Genomic DNA, 20,637 nt, shown 5'->3' with positions numbered 1-20,637 from the left:
GCTGACTTTATTCGACGATGGATTTGGATACATCATAACCTCCCGCAAACAGCAAACCCAACGCCACTCGACAAAAAAGCATCAAAACGTCAAACATGACTTCGTTTGAGGAGGTTGTTGTAAATGTCCTGTCCAGCTTCAGTATCATCATACGGATTGCGTTCCTCGCTTCCGTTGCTGATAGCAGCCCGTCATGCATGCCTAGCGGCTGTCTGACCACATAGTTGTCCGCCTCATGTTGCTGCCGACACGACAGCGCTGCTGACCGGGCTCTGGCGCTGCCGCAGGACTTCCGGCGGGACATGATGAAGCGGCTGCGGCGCCAGAGCATCCGGGCCGGCACGATGGCAAGCAAGGGCTCGGCACCGCCGCCCGGCCGCAGCCGGTCCGTGCACGGCCGCCGTGTCACGCGCTCACTGAACACGCCCGCCGACCTGCGAGACGGTATCACCGCCGACCAGACCAGCAGGTCAGGCGACACGCGCCGCCGGTCGCGGCCGGGCGCTCCTCCCGCGGCCAATCACGGCCGGCGTGGAGTTCACCCGCGGCCAATCATGGCCGAGGCGTTCTGTCCGCGTCCAATCAGATCAGACGGGCCGACTGACAGCCAGTCGCGGCATTGGCTGGCCGGTTGGTAGCCAATCGCGTGAGTTCGTATCCGATTGGTGGCCAGCCAGGATGTCCAACCAACCACGATCTGTCGATGTCGGCCAAGCTAGCTGGTAACCCTTGCTGACTGCTGTCATAGGCTGGCATCTGGCGCGGTCGTCACTCTGGTGTGCGGTGGCCGTCTCACTGTCTCTCTGGTGTGCGTGGCCGTCTCGCATTTGCGCTACAAGTGCAACGCCGGCCTAACGTGTGACTGGCTTGTGGTTTGCTGCTGCGGCGTCCGTGTGGCTTGTGGTGCTAATCAGCCGCTGAAGCTGTCCCGTCACGCTCGCCGATCGTCTGCACTAAGAAGCGCACCCGACCTGGTTTGACTAACGAGCTTGCCGCCGGTGTGTCGGCGCTTCTGTTTTGTTTGGAGCGGCTCGGCGGCCGGCCGGCGTCAGAGGCGGCCGTCGCTCAGTCCTCCGCCGGCCCCGCGGACCGGCGCGCTGGACCCTCAAACCGGGGTGCACATGACCATGTTGTCTCATGCTCGAAAGCCCGGATGATCAAGCATCAACGCATCCTGCAACTAGCGGAAATACTTCCCAATAACCTGAATATCCAGGCCATTGAGGTATCCAAGTAGCGGTGGTCGGTGTGCCGGTCCGAGGGGCGCACGGCGGGCCGCCTGTGACGCCCAGCCGGTCGGCTGAGCTCACCTGGCCTGGCTCCGGCCGGCTGACCGGTGCCGCCCTGCTCTCCTAGCGAGGAGAGCGTGCTGCTGGAGAGGGACGAGCCGGTGCCGCCGCGCGTGACCTTCAGCGACACCCAGGTCCTGCTGAGGTCAGACACTGGGTGGCGGCACGGCAGCGGAGGGAGGGGATGGCGAGTAGTACTGCTGTCGGGCAGGGCCGGGGCGGGGATCGGAGCCAATCAAAGTTGGATACTTGCATATATGCGTACGTACATGCAATCATACATAAACGCACACACGCATGCGTGTATACATACATGCATACGTACATGCGTGCGTGTATACACATGCATGTATGCATGATATATATATATATATATATATATATATATATATATATATATATATATATATATATGGTGTGTGTATATGCATACATGCATAATACATTCATAGATACTTAAATAATACATACATACATACACGCTTACACAATATATACATACCTACCTTCTGTCGTGCGCAAAAACAGTGTATTTTGACGGGAATCTCGCACCCAGCGCCGTCATGCTCTGTGAATATTCAATACCTGACTTGAAAGTTTAACACTCGGGTTTGATAGCATACGTGATGCCTCGATCCCTTGAGGTGGACAGTTCTGCGCCGCGCGGAGTCCTTATTCACACCGCTACTGACGTGCCACTTCGGACGTTACGTTTTGGCAAATGACGCCTTTTCAGTACTGACAATTCCGGTCCATAGCACACCCGAAAACGGATGAGTTCGTCTTGAGCTTTGAAATCGTGATCACGAAAAATGGGTACATCGCACCTTAGAAATGGGTACACCTTACCTTAGAAATGGTTACACCTTAACCACAGAGGGCCGTGTGTAACTAGAGTTCAGTCTTGTAAGTCCCAATGAGAATTTCCACATCCGTCAAAAGTACATTTATGTGCATGCAGGTCGGGAGCGCCACCACGCCTCTCTTGTTGAACTGGCACTGGTTGCTGTGAACAATATGGGCTGCTTGTGTGCGTCTCATGCCAGAAAGTGGGGACTCTGACTGATCGGTTTGGGGTATCCCATGCCGACAGACCCTACGTGTGTGGCCAAATTGATGTCCTCTCGTCGGGGACGGCTCAGCTGATGCATGCGGCGGTGTTGCGTTGCACAGTTGGCACTTGGAACATTGTGGTGTTCAAGGGTTAACACCACACGCTAACCATATGGTGGTCTTGGGGCGCTTCTGCGAATTTAACGTCTGCTGTGGCCGGCTTTTCACGCATCTAGTCACGCATCATGCAATAAGGCAGTCTTGGCTGCCAGTGCAGCGCTTCAGGACAAGGTCTCTGTTTTGTTTGTGACGCATCCGACAACACCTGGCCTCTGGCAAATCGCTTCACGTGTGAAGACGACGATGCGCTTCAAGCGTGTCCGGTGGGCGGCGGTGTGAGCGCGTGGCCGGTAGGCGGCTCAGCCGGCGGCAGCCACTGACGGGGCGTGGCCGGGCCGGCAGCCGACACGCATCCATCGACGAGTCGGACGAGCCGGACCAGCCGGGACCGTGGAGCCGCCGGCCACCGCCGCCGCCGCCGCCTCGCGCCGCGGCCAGCCCCAGCAGCCCAGCCGCCAGCAGCGGCTCGCCCTCGCCCGTGGTCGAGGTCGAGGTCAACAGCGTGCCGATCAGTCCCAGGTGAGCGGCTGGTGGTCAGCGGCCCGGTCAGGGTGGCTGGTGGTGGGACGTGACAGAGACTGACATGCGCCGCCGGCTCTGCGGCTGCCTTCAGTGCAGGCCGCTGGAGACGCGCCCGTGTCGTGTGTGTTTGTGCGGAGCGTGAGTCGTCTCACGTGTGACCCCTGACCAGCCCCTCCCCCTCCCCCAGTGAGGTAGACGACGTGGAGCTGCGTCGGCCGGAGTCGGCCGCCTCCGTCTCCGCCTCGCCCACGACGCCCAAACAGCAGCCGGTGGAGCCCAACATCCACTTCGAACTGGACGTCAAGGTGTTCGTGAGCTCGGGCCGCTGCGCGCTGCACACGCGCGACCCCGCCCACCTGCGAGCCGACTCGGACGACGTCGGCCGCGACCCGAAGAGGTGACGACGCCGGCCGGACGGGCCGCCGGGCACGGCACGCGCCGAGGGCACCGGGATAGGGGACGGCCGCTGGGTTGGCTTGCGGGTGTCTAACTTCAGCGCTCGTGGGTTTCGTGCCGAAGAGCGCATGTGGGGAAATGCGATTTGTGTCGCTGGCGTTTCAGAGCTGTGTGCTTATTCGTACGCCAAAGGTGAGGCGATGGAGGGGGGTCTGTGTCTGTCCTATGTCGAGCCCGATCCCTTACATGCGAGAGCGTGCGTGGTGGACCACGGCACGTGCCAGTAATGCGTTGGGGCTGGTACCTGTTATGCGTGAAGTGCAGTCCTGGCTAACTATTTGGGCTGAGCTGTGGATTCTACTAGATCAGTCCACGGGCGTTGGGATGTGGCACGTGCCTGTCAAGTACCGCGGCGAGAGATTTACACATCACAAAGCATTGAAATCGCTCCGCAAAAACACTTGCGACGGAATGTGGTCCGCGTCAGGGAGGGACGCAATATCGGTCTGCTCGCCGCAGTGTATGCCACGTGTGTGGGACCACGTGCCGGGTTCCAGTGTGGCCGCACCTGACAGAGTGTGTCCGCGCCAGCAGGCGGGGTCGGCAGCACTCGGGGCCATGTACTGGGCCCATTGTGGCCGCATCTGACAGAGCGTGTCCGCGCCAGCAGGCGGGGTCGGCAACACTCTGGCTTCTCGGACGAGAGTACGCCGTCGTCGTCGCGTCGTCGCGGCGGCATGCTCCACAGCAGCTCCATGACCAGATTGAAGAAGGTGGCGCCCTCGCTGTCGGCCTCCATCGCCGACCTCACCATCTTCCACATACCCGGTCTGGACGTCAAGGTAGGCCCGGCTCGCCGGTGGCTCCGCGGTGTGGCTGGCCAGGTGGGCGGGTGTCCGTGTTTGTGGTTCGAAGGCAGACGTCCGCATGGATGAAAATCCCGACTAATTCTGTCCGATTCAGAGCGTGACTTATTGTGCTTGGGGAGCTTTGCTCGTAACGAAGGATGTCTGCCACGTTTTGGGTGCTGCTGCGTTGCTGTTGCACATTTCACGACCATGCACCAGGACGCACATTGGATAAGCACTTATTGTCATCTGGACAATGCGTCGATGGGTTCACTTCTTCAGGACAGCTGCGAACCACCTGTTCTCCGGCTGGATGTTTCGCAAGGAGCGTGGATCCCTCGCGGTCATGCCATGAACAAACTTGCGAACCACGACTCAGCAGTAACCCTTGGACCGTGTTCCCGCAGCTACACTACGACTCGAAGATGGTGAGCGAGCCGACGCCGCCGCTGCGCCAGCCGCCGTTCAGTCCGCTCTCGCCCCAGCCGCCAGCGGGCGGCCCGGCGGCCGGCCGTCGGCAGCCGCTCTCCAAGCGCGCCAGCCTGTTCGTCTGGGTGACGCTGCAGAGCATCCCGACCGAGACGGTTGTGTCGCCGCACATCCTCGACTTCCTGGACCAGCTGTTCGAGCTGCTGCCGATGACGCGTGGTCTCAGCGTGCTGCCGCCCTCGCCCGAGGGTAGGTCCCGTATTGTATCCTCCAGCCCGAGGGAAGGTCCCGTATTGTATCTTCCAGCCCGAGGGTAGGTCCCGTATTGTATCCTCCAGCCCGAGGGAAGGTCCCGTATTGTATCCTCCAGCCCGAGGGTAGGTCCCGTATTGTATCCTCCAGCCCGAGGGAAGGTCCCGTATTGTATCCTCCAGCCCGAGGGTAGGTCCCGTATTGTATCCTCCAGCCCGAGGGAAGGTCCCGTATTGTATCCTCCAGCCCGAGGGTAGGTCCCGTATTGTATCCTCCAGCCCGAGGGTAGGTCCCGTATTGTATCCTCCAGCCCGAGGGCAGGCCCCGTATTGTATCCTCCAGCCCGAGGGTAGGTCCCGTATTGTATCCTCCAGCCCGAGGGAAGGTCCCGTATTGTATCCTCCAGCCCGAGGGAAGGTCCCGTATTGTATCCTCCAGCCCGAGGGAAGGTCCCGTGTTGTATCCTCCAGCCCGAGGGAAGGTCCCGTATTGTATCCTCCAGCCTGAGGGTAGGTCCCGTATTGTATCCTCCAGCCCGAGGGCAGGTCCCGTATTGTATCCTCCAGCCCGAGGGAAGGTCCCGTATTGTATCCTTCAGCCCGAGGGAAGGTCCCGTATTGTATCCTCCAGCCCCAGGGAAGGTCCCGTATTGTATCCTCCAGCCCCAGGGAAGGTCCCGTATTGTATCCTCCAGCCCGAGGGAAGGTCCCGTATTGTATCTTCCAGCCCGAGGGAAGGTCCCGTATTGTATCCTCCAGCCCGATGGAAGGTCCCGTATTGTATCCTCCAGCCTGAGGGTAGGTCCCGTATTGTATCCTCCAGCCCGAGGGAAGGTCCCGTATTGTAATCCTCCAGCCCGAGGGTAGGTCCCGTATTGTGTCTTCCAGCCCGAGGGTAGGTCCCGTATTGTATCCTCCAGCCCGAGGGAAGGTCCCGTATTGTGTCTTCCAGCCCGAGGGTAGGTCCCGTATTGTATCCTCCAGCCCGAGGGTAGGTCCCGTATTGTGTCCTTCAGCCCGAGGGAAGGTCCCGTATTGTATCCTCCAGCCCGAGGGAAGGTCCCGTATTGTGTCTTCCAGCCCGAGGGAAGGTCCCGTATTGTATCCTCCAGCCCGAGGGTAGGTCCCGTATTGTATCCTTCAGCCCGAGGGAAGGTCCCGTATTGTATCCTCCAGCCCGAGGGAAGGTCCCGTATTGTATCCTTCAGCCCGAGGGTAGGTCCCGTATTGTATCCTTCAGCCCGAGGGTAGGTCCCGTATTGTATCCTCCAGCCCGAGGGAAGGTCCCGTATTGTATCCTCCAGCCCGAGGGAAGGTCCCGTATTGTATCCTCCAGGCCCGAGGGAAGGTCCCGTATTGTATCCTCCAGCCCGAGGGAAGGTCCCGTATTGTATCCTTCAGCCCGAGGGTAGGTCCCGTATTGTATCCTTCAGCCCGAGGGTAGGTCCCGTATTGTATCCTTCACCCGAGGGAAGGTCCGTATTGTATCCTTCAGCCCGAGGGGCAGGCCCCGTATTGTATCCTCCAGCCTGAGGGTAGGTCCCGTATTGTATCCTCCAGCCTGAGGGTAGGTCCCGTGTGGTGCCCCTTGCTCGAGGGTAGGTCCCGTATTGTATCCCCCCCCCCCCCCCCCCCCAGCTCGAGGGTAGGTCCCGTGTGGTGCCTCTTGCACGAGTGTGGATCCCGTATGCTGCCTCTCGCCCGAGGGTAGGCCCCGCGTGTCCCTTGTACCTTGCCCGAGGGTAGCTGTGGTGTACTGTCGCCCACCAAACGGTGGGTCACACCATGACGCATCTCCCTTGAGGTTGGGATGAGATAGGATGCTCGCAAAAAAACGGAAGATCAGTACTTTGTCACCTAGCAGTGATAGTCGTGCGTGCGCTGTAGAGTTGGGCTCCTTTGTTGGCCTGCTGACCCTTTCTTCCTTTCGGTTGAAGCGCAATGTGGATGCTTTGCGCTGCGCATTCAGTGCTCTCTCCTTCCTGTCAGTGTACGGTTAGGGCATGTCTTGCCACACTGCGAGCGCCGACACCACGGATAGGCCATGTCTTGCCACATTGCGAGCGACGACACCACGGACAGGCCATGCCTTGCCGCAATGCGAGCGCCGACACCACGGGCAGGCCATGCCTTGCCACACTGTGAGTACCGACACCACGGATAGATCATGCCTCGCCACACCGTGAGTACCAACACCACGGATAGATCATGCCTCGCCACACTGTGAGTACCAACACCACGGGCAGGCCATGCCTTGCCACATGGTGAGTACCGGCACCACGGCGTGCCCGTACCGGCTGTGTCCTGTTGCGTCTGGTCAGCGCCGTACGGTAGCTCGTGACCGGACCGTTGACCTCCGTCGCCTCCCTCGGGCAGCGCTGGACGCCGACCCGCTGGCCGCCCAGCCGGGCAGCTACGCCGGCTCCTTCCCGGTCGACGTCATCGTCTTCTTCCACATGCAGCCGTCGACGTTTCGCTTCTCGTGCCTGCCCGTGTCCAAGGTGGAGTGTCTGCTACGACTGCCGAGCCTGGATCTGGTGTTCTCCTCCAAACGCTCCGATCTGGAGCTCACGTAAGTCGGCGCGAGCGGCCGTGACGCGCCAGATGCTCCTAGTTCGAGACGGTCGCTGTTGTTGGCTTTCGGTGTGCGCCTGTTCGCTGATGTGGGGATGAGTCAAAACGAAGTAGAGTGGATGATGGGGGAGGTAACCTATCTGCTTTGAGGTGCTGTGGGTGCTGTTAATTGGGTCGACCTTGGCAGAAACGCCACGCGACCGGTGGCACGTTGTAGTGTCTGGTTCTTCATGTCGATGTGTAAGATGGTAGGAAGGTGTCTTTCTCTGAATGTGTGAGGCGGGTGACCGCCGTCTGGTCGGTGGGTGACCGCTGTCTGGCCGATGGGTGACCCCGTCTGGCCGGTGGGTGACCGCTGTCTGGCCGGTGAGTGACCGCCGTCTGGTCGATGGGTGACGGCCGTCTGGCCGGTGCGTGACTGCCGTCTGGTCGATGGGTGACCGCTGTCTGGCCGGTGAGTGACGTCCGCTGCCCCGGCGGCCAGGGAGCCGGCGGCGGGGCGGCGGCGCGGTGCCCGCTCGGCCCGCGAGCCGGCCGACGCGCCCGCCGGCGGCCTCAGCGTCACCGGAGTGCTGGCCGACTTCTCGCTGTACGTGTTCCACCCGTACGGCAACAAGTACTCGGGCAAGGACCACGTGACCAGCCCGCTCAACGACACCGACCGCAAGGACTCGCTCAGCGTCCGGGTCGAGTTCGTGCAGTTTATCGTGTCGCGCTCGCGCAAGCTGGACCTGGACAGCAGCGGCACGGACGCCGGCAGGGCCATCGTACGCTTCTCGAGTGAGTTGCCTGAGAGTTGAGCCTGTCGTGCTGCAGTTGCATGATGTGTCAGGCCGCGGTTCTGTGCTGTCTTTCAAAACGACTGCGTTTGTTCACGCATCGACGGCGTCCTGCCCGTTATTCGCAGACACTGTGTTTCCTGCCTTTTTGTGTGCGCCTTTGGTTACGCCTGAAACGAGGCGAGTGTGTTCGGATGTATTGATACAATGCCAGTCATCTACGACATCGCATGACCTCGCGGTGGGCCCTGGCATTGGGGCATCGCTCGGGCACCGTCTGCATATCACTTCTCCGGTTGACCGTGGTGGTGACGGCCTGTGCAAAGCCATCCTGAATGTGGACTACGATGCTCTTGCGGCTGCTGCTTATCAATGAGTCATGACCTCGACTCGTGAGATGAGCCGTGCCGGTCTGCCGACAGCCGTGATCGACCTGGGCTCGGCGTCGTTCAAGTACGACATGCGGCGCCTGACGGAGATCCTGGCCTTCCCCAAGGCCTGGTACCGGCGCACCATCGTCCGCAGGATGTTTCTCGGTCAGTGACCTCCATGTCCACTGAGCTAAGTCGAGCTCTTCCAGGGTCTGTTTCAGTCATCTTCAAATCCTCAGAACAAAAAATAAAAATGATATGGCGGCGGTCGTGCCCTTCTCGGTTCAGGAGTAAATAAATGAATAGGTGTGTGCTACCTTCGATTACCCCATGGTTTATCTAAGATGGATACTCGAGGTCAGGGAGATTCTACTCACGGAGAATGGGTTCAACGTTCCATTTCTTAATACGCAATGGACAAGCAAACGATAAAACACTGGATCCATTTACACATAGCACATGCCAAGAGTGATAACGGTCATTGTCTCCAGTAGCAGTATCGTCCGTCCGTCCATCTGTCCGTCCATACATCCGTCCGTCCGTCCGTCCATCCGTCCGCCCGTCCGCTGACCGCCGGCTCCGCGTGCGGCAGGTGATCTGGGCGACACGACGATCGCGGCGGACGTGGCGCGGTCCAGCTCACCGGAGCGGCAGCCCGCGGCCGACGGCAGCGCCGGCTCGCAGCTGACGCCGGCTCGCTCGCCCATCGGTAGCGGCGCCGAGGTCCGGCCGCGGCCCAGCAAACTGCACGGTGAGACGGTGCGGAGGGGCGACAGACTGCACGGTGAGACGGTGCGGAGGGGCGACAGACTGTACGGTGACAGGGTGCGGAGGGGCGACAGACTGCACTGCGAAAGGGTGCGGAGGTTCGGCAGGCTGCACGGTAAGAGGGTGCGGAGGGGCGACAGACTGCACGGCGAAAGGGTGCGGAGGGTCGACAGACTGCACGGTTAGAGGGTGCGGAGGGGCGACAGACTGCACGGCGAAAGGGTGCGGAGGTTCGACAGACTGCACGGTGAGAGGGTGCGGAGGGGCGACAGACTGCACGGCAAAAGGGTGCGGAGGTTCGACAGATTGCTCTGTGAGACGGTGCGGGGACGCGACAGACTGCTCTGTGAGAGGGTGCGGGGACGCGACAGACTGCTCTGTGAGAGGGTGCGGGGACGCGACAGACTGCTCTGTGAGAGGGTGCGGGGACGCGACAGACTGCTCTGTGAGAGGGTGCGGGGACGCGATGGACTGCGCGGCGAGGGGGTGCGGAGGGGCGACAGACTGCACGGTGAGAGCGAGAGACTCGACAAATCCCATGGTGAGATGGGTGGAGAGAGATGATAACTGCATGGGGAAGGAGGAAGAAGGGCAAGACAAACTGCATGGAAGGATGGGAGGCAACACACCGCATCGTAAGATACATGGAGAGGCTTGACAAATGGCGCGGTAAGAGGGATAGATCAATTGCTTTGGTGATAGGGGAGATCCCGGCCCAGGACACTGCCGGGTGGCAGATGGAGTGGTGACCTAGTGTACTGCGGAACGCTGCAGCAACTGCAGCAAGCATGTGGCCGTGGTGCAGGACTGCAGTCCTTGGACGCCCCCCCCCCCCTCCCCCAGGGGTCGGTACCGTACGTGGCACGTGAGATCCACCTCCCCGTCACGGTGTGGCGGCCATCCCAGCTGGTGGCCGGGCAGTGGTCAGAAAGGCTATCCACGCCCCCACCGAGCCTTGGCGGGGCGCACTGTGACGCATTGTGACGCGTGGCGTTACGCAGAGCTGTCCGCCGCTTTGGCGATATGTGATGTCATGCAAAATGTCAATCGCGTGTTATGTGACGTATAACGCCGCGTAGTGCTGCCGCCCTGTGGTGAATCGTGGGGTTTTGTGATGCTGCTTAAGCCCATGAGATGCAGCGTGGTAGCGTAACGTGACGCCAGCTAACACACGGCAGGTGACATGGCTTCTGGCGAAGATCTGCGCCGTGGGGCGACGCTGGGCGACGTAACATTTCATGAGATTGAGGCGACGCTGGGCGACGTGACATTTCATGAGATTGAGGCGACGCTGGGCGACGTAACATTTCATGAGATTGAGGCGACGCTGGGCGACGTGACATTTCATGAGATTGAGGCGACGCTGGGCGACGTGACATTTCATGAGATTGAGGCGACGCTGGGCGACGTAACATTTCATGAGACTGAGGCGACGCTGGGCGACGTAACATTTCATGAGATTGAGGCGACGCTGGGCGACGTAACATTTCATGAGATTGAGGCGACGCTGGGCGACGTGACATTTCATGAGAGTGAGGCGACGCTGGGCGACGTGACATTTCATGAGTTGAGGCGACGCTGGGCGACGTTGCATTTCATGAGATTGAGGCGACGCTGGGCGACGTGACATTTCATGAGATTGAGGCGACGCTGGGCGACGTGACATTTCATGAGATTGAGGCGACGCTGGGCGACGTGACATTTCATGAGATTGAGGCGACGCTGGGCGACGTGACATTTCATGAGACTGAGGCGACGCTGGGCGAGCGACGTGACATTTCATGAGATTGAGGCGACGCTGGGCGACGTGACATTTCATGAGATTGAGGCGACGCTGGGCGACGTGACATTTCATGAGACTGAGGCGACGCTGGGCGACGTGACATTTCATGAGATTGAGGCGACGCTGGGCGACGTGACGTCTCATGGGAGTGTGTGACAACGCGTGGGGCCGTGTTACGGAGTGGTGCGGTCTGGTGTTGCCAGACAACACCATGTGACACCATGTGACGTCGGTCGACGTCCATTTATGCCATGTAGTGTCTTATGGCGCAAGACAGCGCTTGACGCCAGGCATCAGTATGTGATGCGAGGTAGCGGAGTGTGGCTCCACGTAACAGCAATGCACCATTTATGGTCACGGTGTGTGACGGCGCACGATGCTGTGACACATGTGACGCCGTCTTTCGCCATACGTCACCATGGGATGCCGTGCGACGCCGTGGACGCTGTGTGGCACCATGTGATGCAGTGTGGCGCTGTGTGACACCATGTGATGCAGTGTGACACCGTGTGACGCAGGGCGGCACCATGTGCCACCATGTGACGCTGTGTGACACCACGTGCCGCCGTGTTCCGCAGTGTTGCAGAGGCGGCTGAGTCTGGACCCCGTGCTACCGCCGACCGGAAACTCTGTGAACGTGCCGTCCTCCTGGGAGACGCTCGTGCTCTTCGCCGTCAACTTCACCAAGCTGAACGTCCACATGAACATGGGCAACGTCATGGGAAACGTCACGTGAGTGGGGCGCGCGGCGCGCCGTCCGCACACCAGGCTGGAGGTGGGAGGGGGGGGGGGGATGAAGGGGACTGGTGCAGGGCGACGTGACCATGACAGCGTGTGACAGCCTGTGGGGCCGTGTCACGGAGTGGCGTGGTCTGGTATTACGGGCCGGTGCGGTGCGGGGCTGTCAGTCTGAGCGCTGGAACAGGAGTCCCGCTCGGCGTGTGTCATACCAGGGGCCTCGTCGTAGGCGTCGCGTCACAGATGCCGTGTCGTAATCGGTAACAAGTGCTGGCCGAACTGAAAGCACTACTGCTGGTCATTGCCACCAGGCGGCGCTGGTGGGCGTTATAATTGGGGTGAAGTGTGTGACCCGGCCGCTAGATGGCTCCTGTTCATTATCCCGTTTGGAGTGAAACAAAACACCTCCATTGCTGTAGATTCATCAAATGCACCGCGTCATAGTGTGGGAGATCACAGGGGCCAAAAACGGCATCCGTTCTGGTCCGGATGACGGCTGGCAGGGCCGCTGTCAGCCGTTCAGCGACCGGTACGCAGGTGATGTCTCACACGAGAGACGGGGAGTGGTTTAGACATACCCTTTGGCCAGGCGTCGGAATTCAGCCTCGCGCAGTGGCGATACAGTAACCAATGAGGTCTATCCGAGGTGCTGTTATTGCTAGTTGAAAACTTTACCCAATACCCCGCCGGGACGACGTGAAATACCGTCGGCCACGGCAATGTTTGACAGGCCTCACGGGGCCACATGTACGTCATGGTGAACAGGAGGTTCTACGCAATTGGTGCGTTGAATGTTGTGATTTATTGGTATTGGTGTCACTTTTCATGTTTGGATGGTGACCTCTTTTGTGTCAGCGAGCGGAGGGGCTGGATTTTGTACGTTGTCGTTTCCGCTATTCGGCGTCTATCCACCGTTCAAAACATGTTCTTAGGTACTTCCCAAAGAGTTTTGCGCAATTCTCCAGTTTCGGCGCATGAGATGGAGACCCACGTTATGCCCTTTGCCCTCTGACGAGTGGAGCAGACTTCGCAATGTAAAAAAGCTGTGTAAAAATCCCGACCATACGGCATTTGCTTCTATACAAACCTTACCTCACATTCACCGCGGCATGGGGCCGGCGGAAGCCAGTCAGGTTTGACCATAGTATCTCGGACCGCCGCCGACTACATCTCTCTTGATTTTGTTCTGCCGCGTTCTCCCGGCCAACCTGCTTTAATTGTACTACTATGAGCCCCATGTTAAGTTTTGTTTCTTTTTAATGATCCGAAACGCACTGTCCTGAAGAACGCTGACGGGTCCTCTGACCGACCCTCTGAGTGACCCTCTGACTTACCACCTGGCTGATGCTCAACTGACCCTCAGACGGACCCTTTGGCCGACCCTCTGAGTGGCCCTCTGACTTACCACCTGACTGATGCTCAACTGACCCTCAGACGGACCCTTTGGCCGACTCCCTGACTAACCATCTGACTTACGCTCTGACTGACCCTCCGACTGACGCTCTGACTGAACTTCTGACTGACCCTCTGACTGGCCTCGCTACTCCAGGTGGCAAACGAACGGCTTCACGTCGGAGGGACGGCTCTCGATCGGCAGCACCGGCCACAAGAACATGTTCATCTCGCTGGGCCTGGGCGGCTCCTCGCTCGAGGCCAAAGGCGGCATCGTCGGCGGCAACGTCGAGGTCGGCAAGATCGACACCTACCGTGAGTGTCGCCGGCGGCCGTGAACCTGGGCGGTGGTCGGAGGACGAGCGGTGCTGAGTTCGCTCGCGTGTTGTGATTTCGCCCTGGAGATCACGTATGTCTTCATGTTGTACTTGAAATGTTAATTTGCCCATTACCAGATTTCTCTCAGTGGGTGTAACTGGACGTACTCGCGGTGAAGCATCGTTAAATTAACCGAGTGGTTGTATGCAAACGCAATCAGTCGTTCCGGACTTGGTACCAGTCGTGTAAGCAGCCCCAGACGCGCACACGGGGCGCGCATGGTGTCGGCCGCCTAGCTGGCCCCTGCCCTGCGGTCGGCGTGTGGGGCCGTCTCCGCCGTCTCCCGCTCACCGGCCCGGCCCGCCGGCGTGCGCAGTGCGCATCCTGGAGGACCCGGGCGTGGAGCCCAGCCACACGGTGGGGCTGCGGCTGCAGACGTTGGAGCTGCGGCTCGACTACATGGGCACGTCGGTGCTGATGGGGCGCGTGTCGGCGCTGGACGCCACGCTGCGAGACGAGTGGCGAATCACAGCCCAGATGGCCGACAACGAGGCCGAGGGCACTAAGAGGTGAGGCGCGGCGCAGGGAGACGCGGCTGCTGGCGGCCGGTGTCCGTCGGGCCGCTGTGGGATGCGCCTGGTGCTCGTCGGGCCGCTGTGGGATGCGGCCGGTGCTCGTCGGGCCGCTGTGGGATGCGGCCGGTGCTCGGCAGGCCGCTGTGGGATACGGCCGGTGCTCGTCGGGCCGCTGTGGGATGCGGCCGGTGCTTGTGAGGCCGCTGTGGGATGCAGCCGATGCTCAGATGGGCGTGTTGTTTTGCGGGGACTCGCGTGGTGCTTGCGGACCATCTACTGGTTCTGTGAGAAGTTGTGCTGGTAAATGCCTTTGAAGTCGTGTCAATTTTCTGGGCGTGGTGTGGCCGCTTGGGGTTTAGAGCTTTGTCTGATGGGCGGCGGGCAAGCGAATACTGAGTATGACTTGAAGCGATAGGTGGCGATACCGGCCCTGGCGAGCTGGCTTGTCTGTTAAGCCACGGACATGTCTGCCGGTCCGTCGACAGGCCCGCCATGATCTTCATCCACACGGAGGTGTCCTGGGACCAGATGCAGCTCATGATCTCCAAGTCGACAACCACCGACCTGATCAAGATGTACAGCAAGCTGGAGGAGTTCTTCCTACAGCAGTTCCAGAGCTCACGCCGCGTGCTAATCGGTCTGAACGAGCGGCCGAGCTCGTCCAAGTCGGCCAGTCTGCGCCGCCGCACTACCAAACACCGCCGCCTTACCGAGGGTGCGTTGAGCCGGATGCGGGCGCGGTCCCGGGCGGGGCGTCGAGCAGGGCAGCCCCCGGCGCTGGTGGAGTTTGTTGTGTGTGTTATGTCAACCTTTGTCGTCGTTTAGTCGCTTTGCGCGCTTTTCTGTATTACGAGGATGCCGAAATACTTATCTGTTGACGGGGAAGGAATTTGCTATGGTGACATTGTAGACGGCTGTTGTGTCACGAGTTCGCAGAGACAGTAACAAGTTGGAGCTATGCGGGCGCGTGACGAAACAGATATCACTCCCTGCCTTTGTCTCACCCCCTGGCGGCCGGGCCGGGCGGCTGCCCCGCACCAGGGGGCGAAGTGGCCGCTCCAGCGCGTCACTCAGGCATCAAGTCCGGCCCGCTCACCCGCCGGTGGCGCTCCTGCAGTGCTGCAGGAGACGGCCCAACAGCAGAGCGACACGCGCCACCACCGGCACTGGCACGACGCGCTGCGCCTGGTGGCCGGGCTCAAGCTGAAGACGTTCATGACGCGCCTGCCGCCCTCGGGCACCGTGCTGGGCGGCACCATCGAGATGCGCGGCCAGACGATCTCTCTCGCCTGCTTCCACGGCCTCAACTTCAAGTCGAAGAGCTGGGCGCTCTTCAGCCTGCGCGAGCCCAACATCTCGTTCTCGACCGAGAGCCAGGAGATCGAGACCGGAGGTGAGTCCGTCGACTTTCCGATCTCCCAGCCTCGAGCGAGAGCTGGGAGCCTGAGACGGACGGCGAGACGCCGCAGGACGGAGATGGGGTCCAGGCGCGTTAAAGTCACCAGGAGGCAGCAGATGAAGACGGGCATCGAGTGGTGTGCCGGAAAGACGGGCTTGGTGAGGACAAACCACCGCTTTAGTTCGGATCACAATGGCGACCACGCCTTGTCAGTATTGTTTTGCTCATAGCATTGTTTATTGCGTTGCGGGGTCTTGTTTTCTTCTTGTTCGGGTGGTTGTCTGGTCGGGAAAGGACTTGCATGTCGTCTTAGCGATTCATGAGTGACACTCAAAGAGAATGGGCACCGTGGAAACGTGTTATTGAATGCTACGGTTTGCAACTCTGAGAGCGCGCGGTGATCCTGTTCCGACAGTCCTCCGTCATGTTAGCTCTGCGCTGCCTGCCGATTCCCGGACCGTGCGACTGATGACTGCTGACTGTCAGACGACCACCTGACGCCTGACGCCTGACGCCTGACGCCTGACGCCGCCTGACGCGCCGTGTCCGCGCGTGTCGCCAGTGCCGCCGGACGTGCACGTGGTGGAGACGCTGTCGATCAGCCTGGGCCTGCTGTCGCACCAGCCGACGGCGCGCCACGTCAGCATGGCCACCGTGTGCCGCGTCACGCGCACCATCCTGTTCCCTCCGCAGTTCCGAACTATGCAGGTACGGCCGCCGCCCAGCCGGCCGCCTCCGAGGCGTTGGCTGGAACTAGTGCTGAGGCGCCTTTTGGAGCCGTCGCTGCGGCGCTCGGTTTGGCTGCCTTCGGGTTGTCTTGCATGTACCTTGCGTTCGACGTCATTTGGGTCGCTCCCTGCCGTTGGCCGCTGGGCACACTGGCTGGTGGAAGGGGTCTATGGATGGACAGGGAAGCACATTACCAGCAGATGCATTTATTTTTGTAATGACTTGTGTTCGAAATTGCTTCCTTGCGTCAAGTCCGTTCCAGCCGCCAGCCACTACGCTCTCGTGCTGAAGCGTTGCTCTGTATGTAGCGAAGCGTCAGCTCCCCAGCCCTGAAGAGCCAGCGACCAGCGCCGTGACCGCGCCGCCCCGCCGCCAGGAGTGGTTCCACTACACGTTCAGCACGAGCGAGCTGGACGAGGTGGACCGGTTCCCGAGCCTGGAGCGGCCGGCGGTGGACGGCGCCGGCAGCGGGGAGCGGCGCCAGTCGCGCTCCGGCCAGGCCAGCCCGCCGCCGCAGACGCCCCGGCTGCACGACCACAACCACACGGCCGAGATCGTGTTCGCCCTGCCACCCATGCAGATGCATCTGAAGACGGAGCACACGCAGACGGGCGCCGAGCCCGACATGGCCGGTGCGTTGCGGGCGGTGCGGGGCTGGCCGGAGGGGGGGGGGGGCACGGGGGAAGGCGGGGCAGGGTTGGCAGCGGACATGGCCGGTGCGGGACCGCCCGGTGGGAGGAGGAGGACGCACGGGAAAAGGCCGGGTCAGGGTCGGTAGCGGTCATCGTCAGTGTAAGGCTGCCGGGGGGGGGGGGGGAGGGGGGGCATAGAAGAAGCGGATCAGGGTCGGCAGCGGTCATGGCCGGCGCGAGGCCGGCGGGGGACGCACGGGAGAGAGGACGGGTCAGAGTCAGCAGGCGACGTGGCGGGCGGATCAGGGGATGTTAATGCACTAAGTTGCTTTGGTACATGGTGTAAAGTTGCGTGGATCCGCAACTAGGGTCGATGCTACTGCCTTGAAATGATCGGTCAGCGAACGCAGGTCTGCGACTCGTCCCTGGAACTGACGTGGTCCGGCCGTCCGCAGCTCCCAAGCCGGTGGTGGTGTGCAGCTTCGTGACCGAGTTTGAGGACCACATCTTCGTGACGACGGACGCCGAGAACTTTTTCTTTCTGCACGACCTGATCGACACGTACATCAGCCGCCAGCCGGACGGTGCCGGCCGCTCTCGCGCCTCCGACAAACAGGTGCGCCTGCGACGCACGCGCCCGCCGCCTTATCACAGCCAGGCGCCACCAAACTGACACAAACCGGCGCCTGCTGTTTATAGCCGGCATATCAGGCATGTCACTGTTGCTATGATTTTGTTGTTGCTGAGCCGTATACGTAAGCAGTTGTGTGATCGTGATGAACGAGCTTCAGTCAGCCTTTAATGCCATCAGGGACACTTAACACTTAAATTCTTCACGGAGCTGCTACACGCCCCTTGAAACGCCAACAGCGAACGCCTTTCCGCACGTGTGTGGGGTGCGTCACCACCAGCGGGGGCGAGCTCGCCGGGCGTGTTTAGTCCGACTCTGCCTAACCAGCACCGCCCGTGCCACAGCCCTCCAAGAACCGGCCCGACCCGACACCGTCGGTGCCGGCGATGGCGGCGGCGGCGAACGGAGTGGCCGCCGCCGCCCGGCCGAGCGCCTCGCTCACCGCGTCCGACGGCGAGCACAAGGTCAATGACCCCACACAGATGCTGCAGCAGGACTGGCGCGAGTTCGAGTGTCGCACCTGGCACCTGGAGCCCACCGTCAGGTGAGTGAGGCACCGTCAGTGTTTCACCTGGAGTCCACCGTCAGGTGAGTGAGGCACCGTCAGTGTTGCACCTGGAGTCCACCGTCAGGTGAGTGAGGCACCGTCAGTGTTTCACCTGACACCTGGGGCGTACCGTCCGGTGAGACCCCAGTCGGTTGGCCAGTGCCGCCAGTAGTTGGGATGAGGATTGGTCATCCAGTGAACGGGCCGGGCCGTAGCAGCGCGTTGAGGTGGTACTTTATGGGTGTAAAATTACTGGTTCATTGTGTCATCGACCTTCCTAACAGCTTGCCGTTTCCGTGTGCGTGCGTGGACGCGTGGGTGTTGAGAGTATTGTCTGATATGGCGGGATGTCTCGCCTGCGCTGTAGTTGTGGCAGTGTCCTGCGCGGGGCATGCGTGCTGAACGTGCTCTGATTGGCCAGGCTGTTGTCATGGGCGGGGCGTCGCATCGAGCCGTACGGCGTGGACTTCATCCTGAACAAGCTGGGCTTTCGGCACGCGCGCAGCACCATCCCCAAGTGGCTTCAGCGCGGCTCGATGGACCCGCTGGACAAGGTGCTGGCCGTGCTGGTGGAGAAGACGGTGCAGGTGACGCGCGAGGGCCACTGATGCGGCGGCGCGCGGAACCGCGGGGCGTCCCTCTTCGCCCCGCCCGACCCGCCAGCCGCACCTGGAGGAGGGCGTGGCGGGGCGGAGCCTCGGTCTGGCCCATCGTTTATCGCAAGACGTGCAGATCTCTAGAGCACAAAAGCATCGAGGACTGACGGACGTGGGGTGGTGAGGCGGTGTCGTTGACTGTGAACGATCGAGATTAGTGTTGTCGTTGTGAGCCGCGCGGTGCGGTTTTGACACAAACGCAGCTGTGAAGTGATATTGGAGGATATTTAATACGTGTATTGTGATCACTCGGATTTTGTTGTTCTCATGTCCGCGACTGCTTTCTAAACTCACGCGGCACCTTACCATAACGCTTGATTCGTTAGAGTGAGGTTGTGACGGCGTTGCTGACCGGCGCCAGCGGGTGTGGTGATCTTTATACGAGATGGCCGCAGTCCAGCGTCGGCCGGCGGTTACTTGAGTCGCCGCTGCGCCGCCCGGCGCGAGGACGGCTGTGACGCGGCTCTCCCTCGCGGGGCGGGATGTCCCGCCTGTCTGTCCGTTTGTCGGGGGGCAGCGTGTCAGCTAGCCATTGTGTCGTTCAGTGTATCGGCGTGGGTGCCGCGATCTCCGCCAGCAGAAGACGGCCCGCGCCGCCGCGTCGCCGCTGCAGCTACACATCATCCCTTCCAATAGTGTTGTGACGTCACGCGATCGGCTGGCGCGACACAGGCGCGGCGGGTGTGCTGTCTGTTACGTAACTGCTGGGGTGCGATTTTGTCCGGTCGAGCAGCTGATATTGGATGTCTAGTCCCAGTATTGAAGACACTGGCCGGAATGTTGCCTACAGAAGCTTTACTACTCCGTGCTCGCCGCGCGGGCGACCCGTGAGCGATGCCCTGGGCGATGCACGGTAACAAATCGCGTCTGTGCGCCTCCTCGCCACACGGTAGTCTGTGCCACGCAACCATCGCGGGTCAGTAGGGGTCGCATGCAATGTAACAAACGGTGTGGCGGGAAAATGTATTAATATATACGGAATTATTCAAAGCTTGTGTGCTGTTGCTGCGAACGAGCAGATAAACTCACCGGACTGGTGTCCTTGTGGCTTACGCCAGACTTAGACATCCGCACACCTGAGTAACCACCGCTACCAGACCTGGACATCCGTACACCTGAGTAACCACCGCTAGCAGACCTGGACATCCGCACACCTGAGTAACCACCGCTAACAGACCTGGACATCCGCACACCTGAGTAACCACCGCTAGCAGACCTGGACATTCGTACACCTGAGTAACCACCGCTAACAGACCTGGACATCCGCACACCTGAGTAACCACCGCTAGCAGACCTGGACATCCGTACACCTGAGTAACCACCGCTAACAGACCTGGGCATCCGTACACCTGAGCAACCACCGCTACTAGACCCTGTACACCTGAATAACCACCACTAACAGACCTGGACATCCGTACACATGAGTAACCACCGCCAACAGACCTGAACATCCTATACACCTGATTAACCGCCGCTAACTAGACCTGGACATCTGTGCATTTGGGTAACTACCGCTACTAGACCCTGTACACCCATACATCTGAATGACCACCGCCACCAGACCTGAACATCCGTACACCTGAGTAACCACCGCTAACAGACCTGGACGCCCGTGCACCTGAGTAATCACCGCTAACAGACCTGGACATCCGTACTCCCGAGTAACCACCGCTAACTTGTCTCGCAGCGGTGTAGCAGATGTGGGCGTCTCGCTTGAACTGTCAATTTCAAACGCGCAGGCAAGAATACTAAAAACAGGCCAAGCATGCACCACCTGACAGCGGTGCTGTAATCGCCGGCCGTTAAGCTTGATGTCTTTCAATCCTCGTGATCTGTG

The 20,637-nt window shown here is 60.5% G+C and overlaps 1 protein-coding gene and 1 non-coding gene across 2 annotated transcripts in view; both read left to right on the top strand.

The window, feature by feature from the left end:
* LOC119108263 (transmembrane protein KIAA1109-like) overlaps positions 1-19,776 on the top strand; it is a gene marked incomplete at its 5' end in the record, with an annotated part of 62,557 nt that extends 42,781 nt beyond the window's left edge. Inside the window, 20 exon segments of the mRNA XM_037231842.1 lie at positions 288-469; positions 1,357-1,434; positions 2,805-2,981; positions 3,172-3,381; positions 4,051-4,222; positions 4,636-4,906; positions 7,285-7,480; positions 7,967-8,262; positions 8,684-8,797; positions 9,225-9,383; positions 11,762-11,915; positions 13,471-13,628; positions 14,008-14,200; positions 14,692-14,921; positions 15,324-15,599; positions 16,168-16,313; positions 16,711-16,966; positions 17,422-17,582; positions 17,942-18,141; positions 18,566-19,776. Coding sequence (XP_037087737.1) covers positions 288-469; positions 1,357-1,434; positions 2,805-2,981; positions 3,172-3,381; positions 4,051-4,222; positions 4,636-4,906; positions 7,285-7,480; positions 7,967-8,262; positions 8,684-8,797; positions 9,225-9,383; positions 11,762-11,915; positions 13,471-13,628; positions 14,008-14,200; positions 14,692-14,921; positions 15,324-15,599; positions 16,168-16,313; positions 16,711-16,966; positions 17,422-17,582; positions 17,942-18,141; positions 18,566-18,752 — 3,816 coding nt within the window.
* On the top strand, positions 12,523-12,663 carry LOC119108745 (U4 spliceosomal RNA). Its single transcript, XR_005095352.1, has one exon. It is a non-coding gene; the product is annotated as a U4 spliceosomal RNA (small nuclear RNA).
* Positions 19,777-20,637: the final 861 nt, after the last annotated feature.

The sequence above is a fragment of the Pollicipes pollicipes genome, unplaced genomic scaffold, assembly GCF_011947565.3.
Source record: "Pollicipes pollicipes isolate AB1234 unplaced genomic scaffold, Ppol_2.1 Scaffold_6686;HRSCAF=7923_pilon_pilon_pilon, whole genome shotgun sequence".
NCBI classification, from domain to species: Eukaryota; Metazoa; Arthropoda; class Thecostraca; order Pollicipedomorpha; family Pollicipedidae; genus Pollicipes; species Pollicipes pollicipes.
The sequence above is the reverse complement of the archived record's forward strand: the minus strand, read 5'-3'. Positions and strand labels throughout refer to the sequence as shown.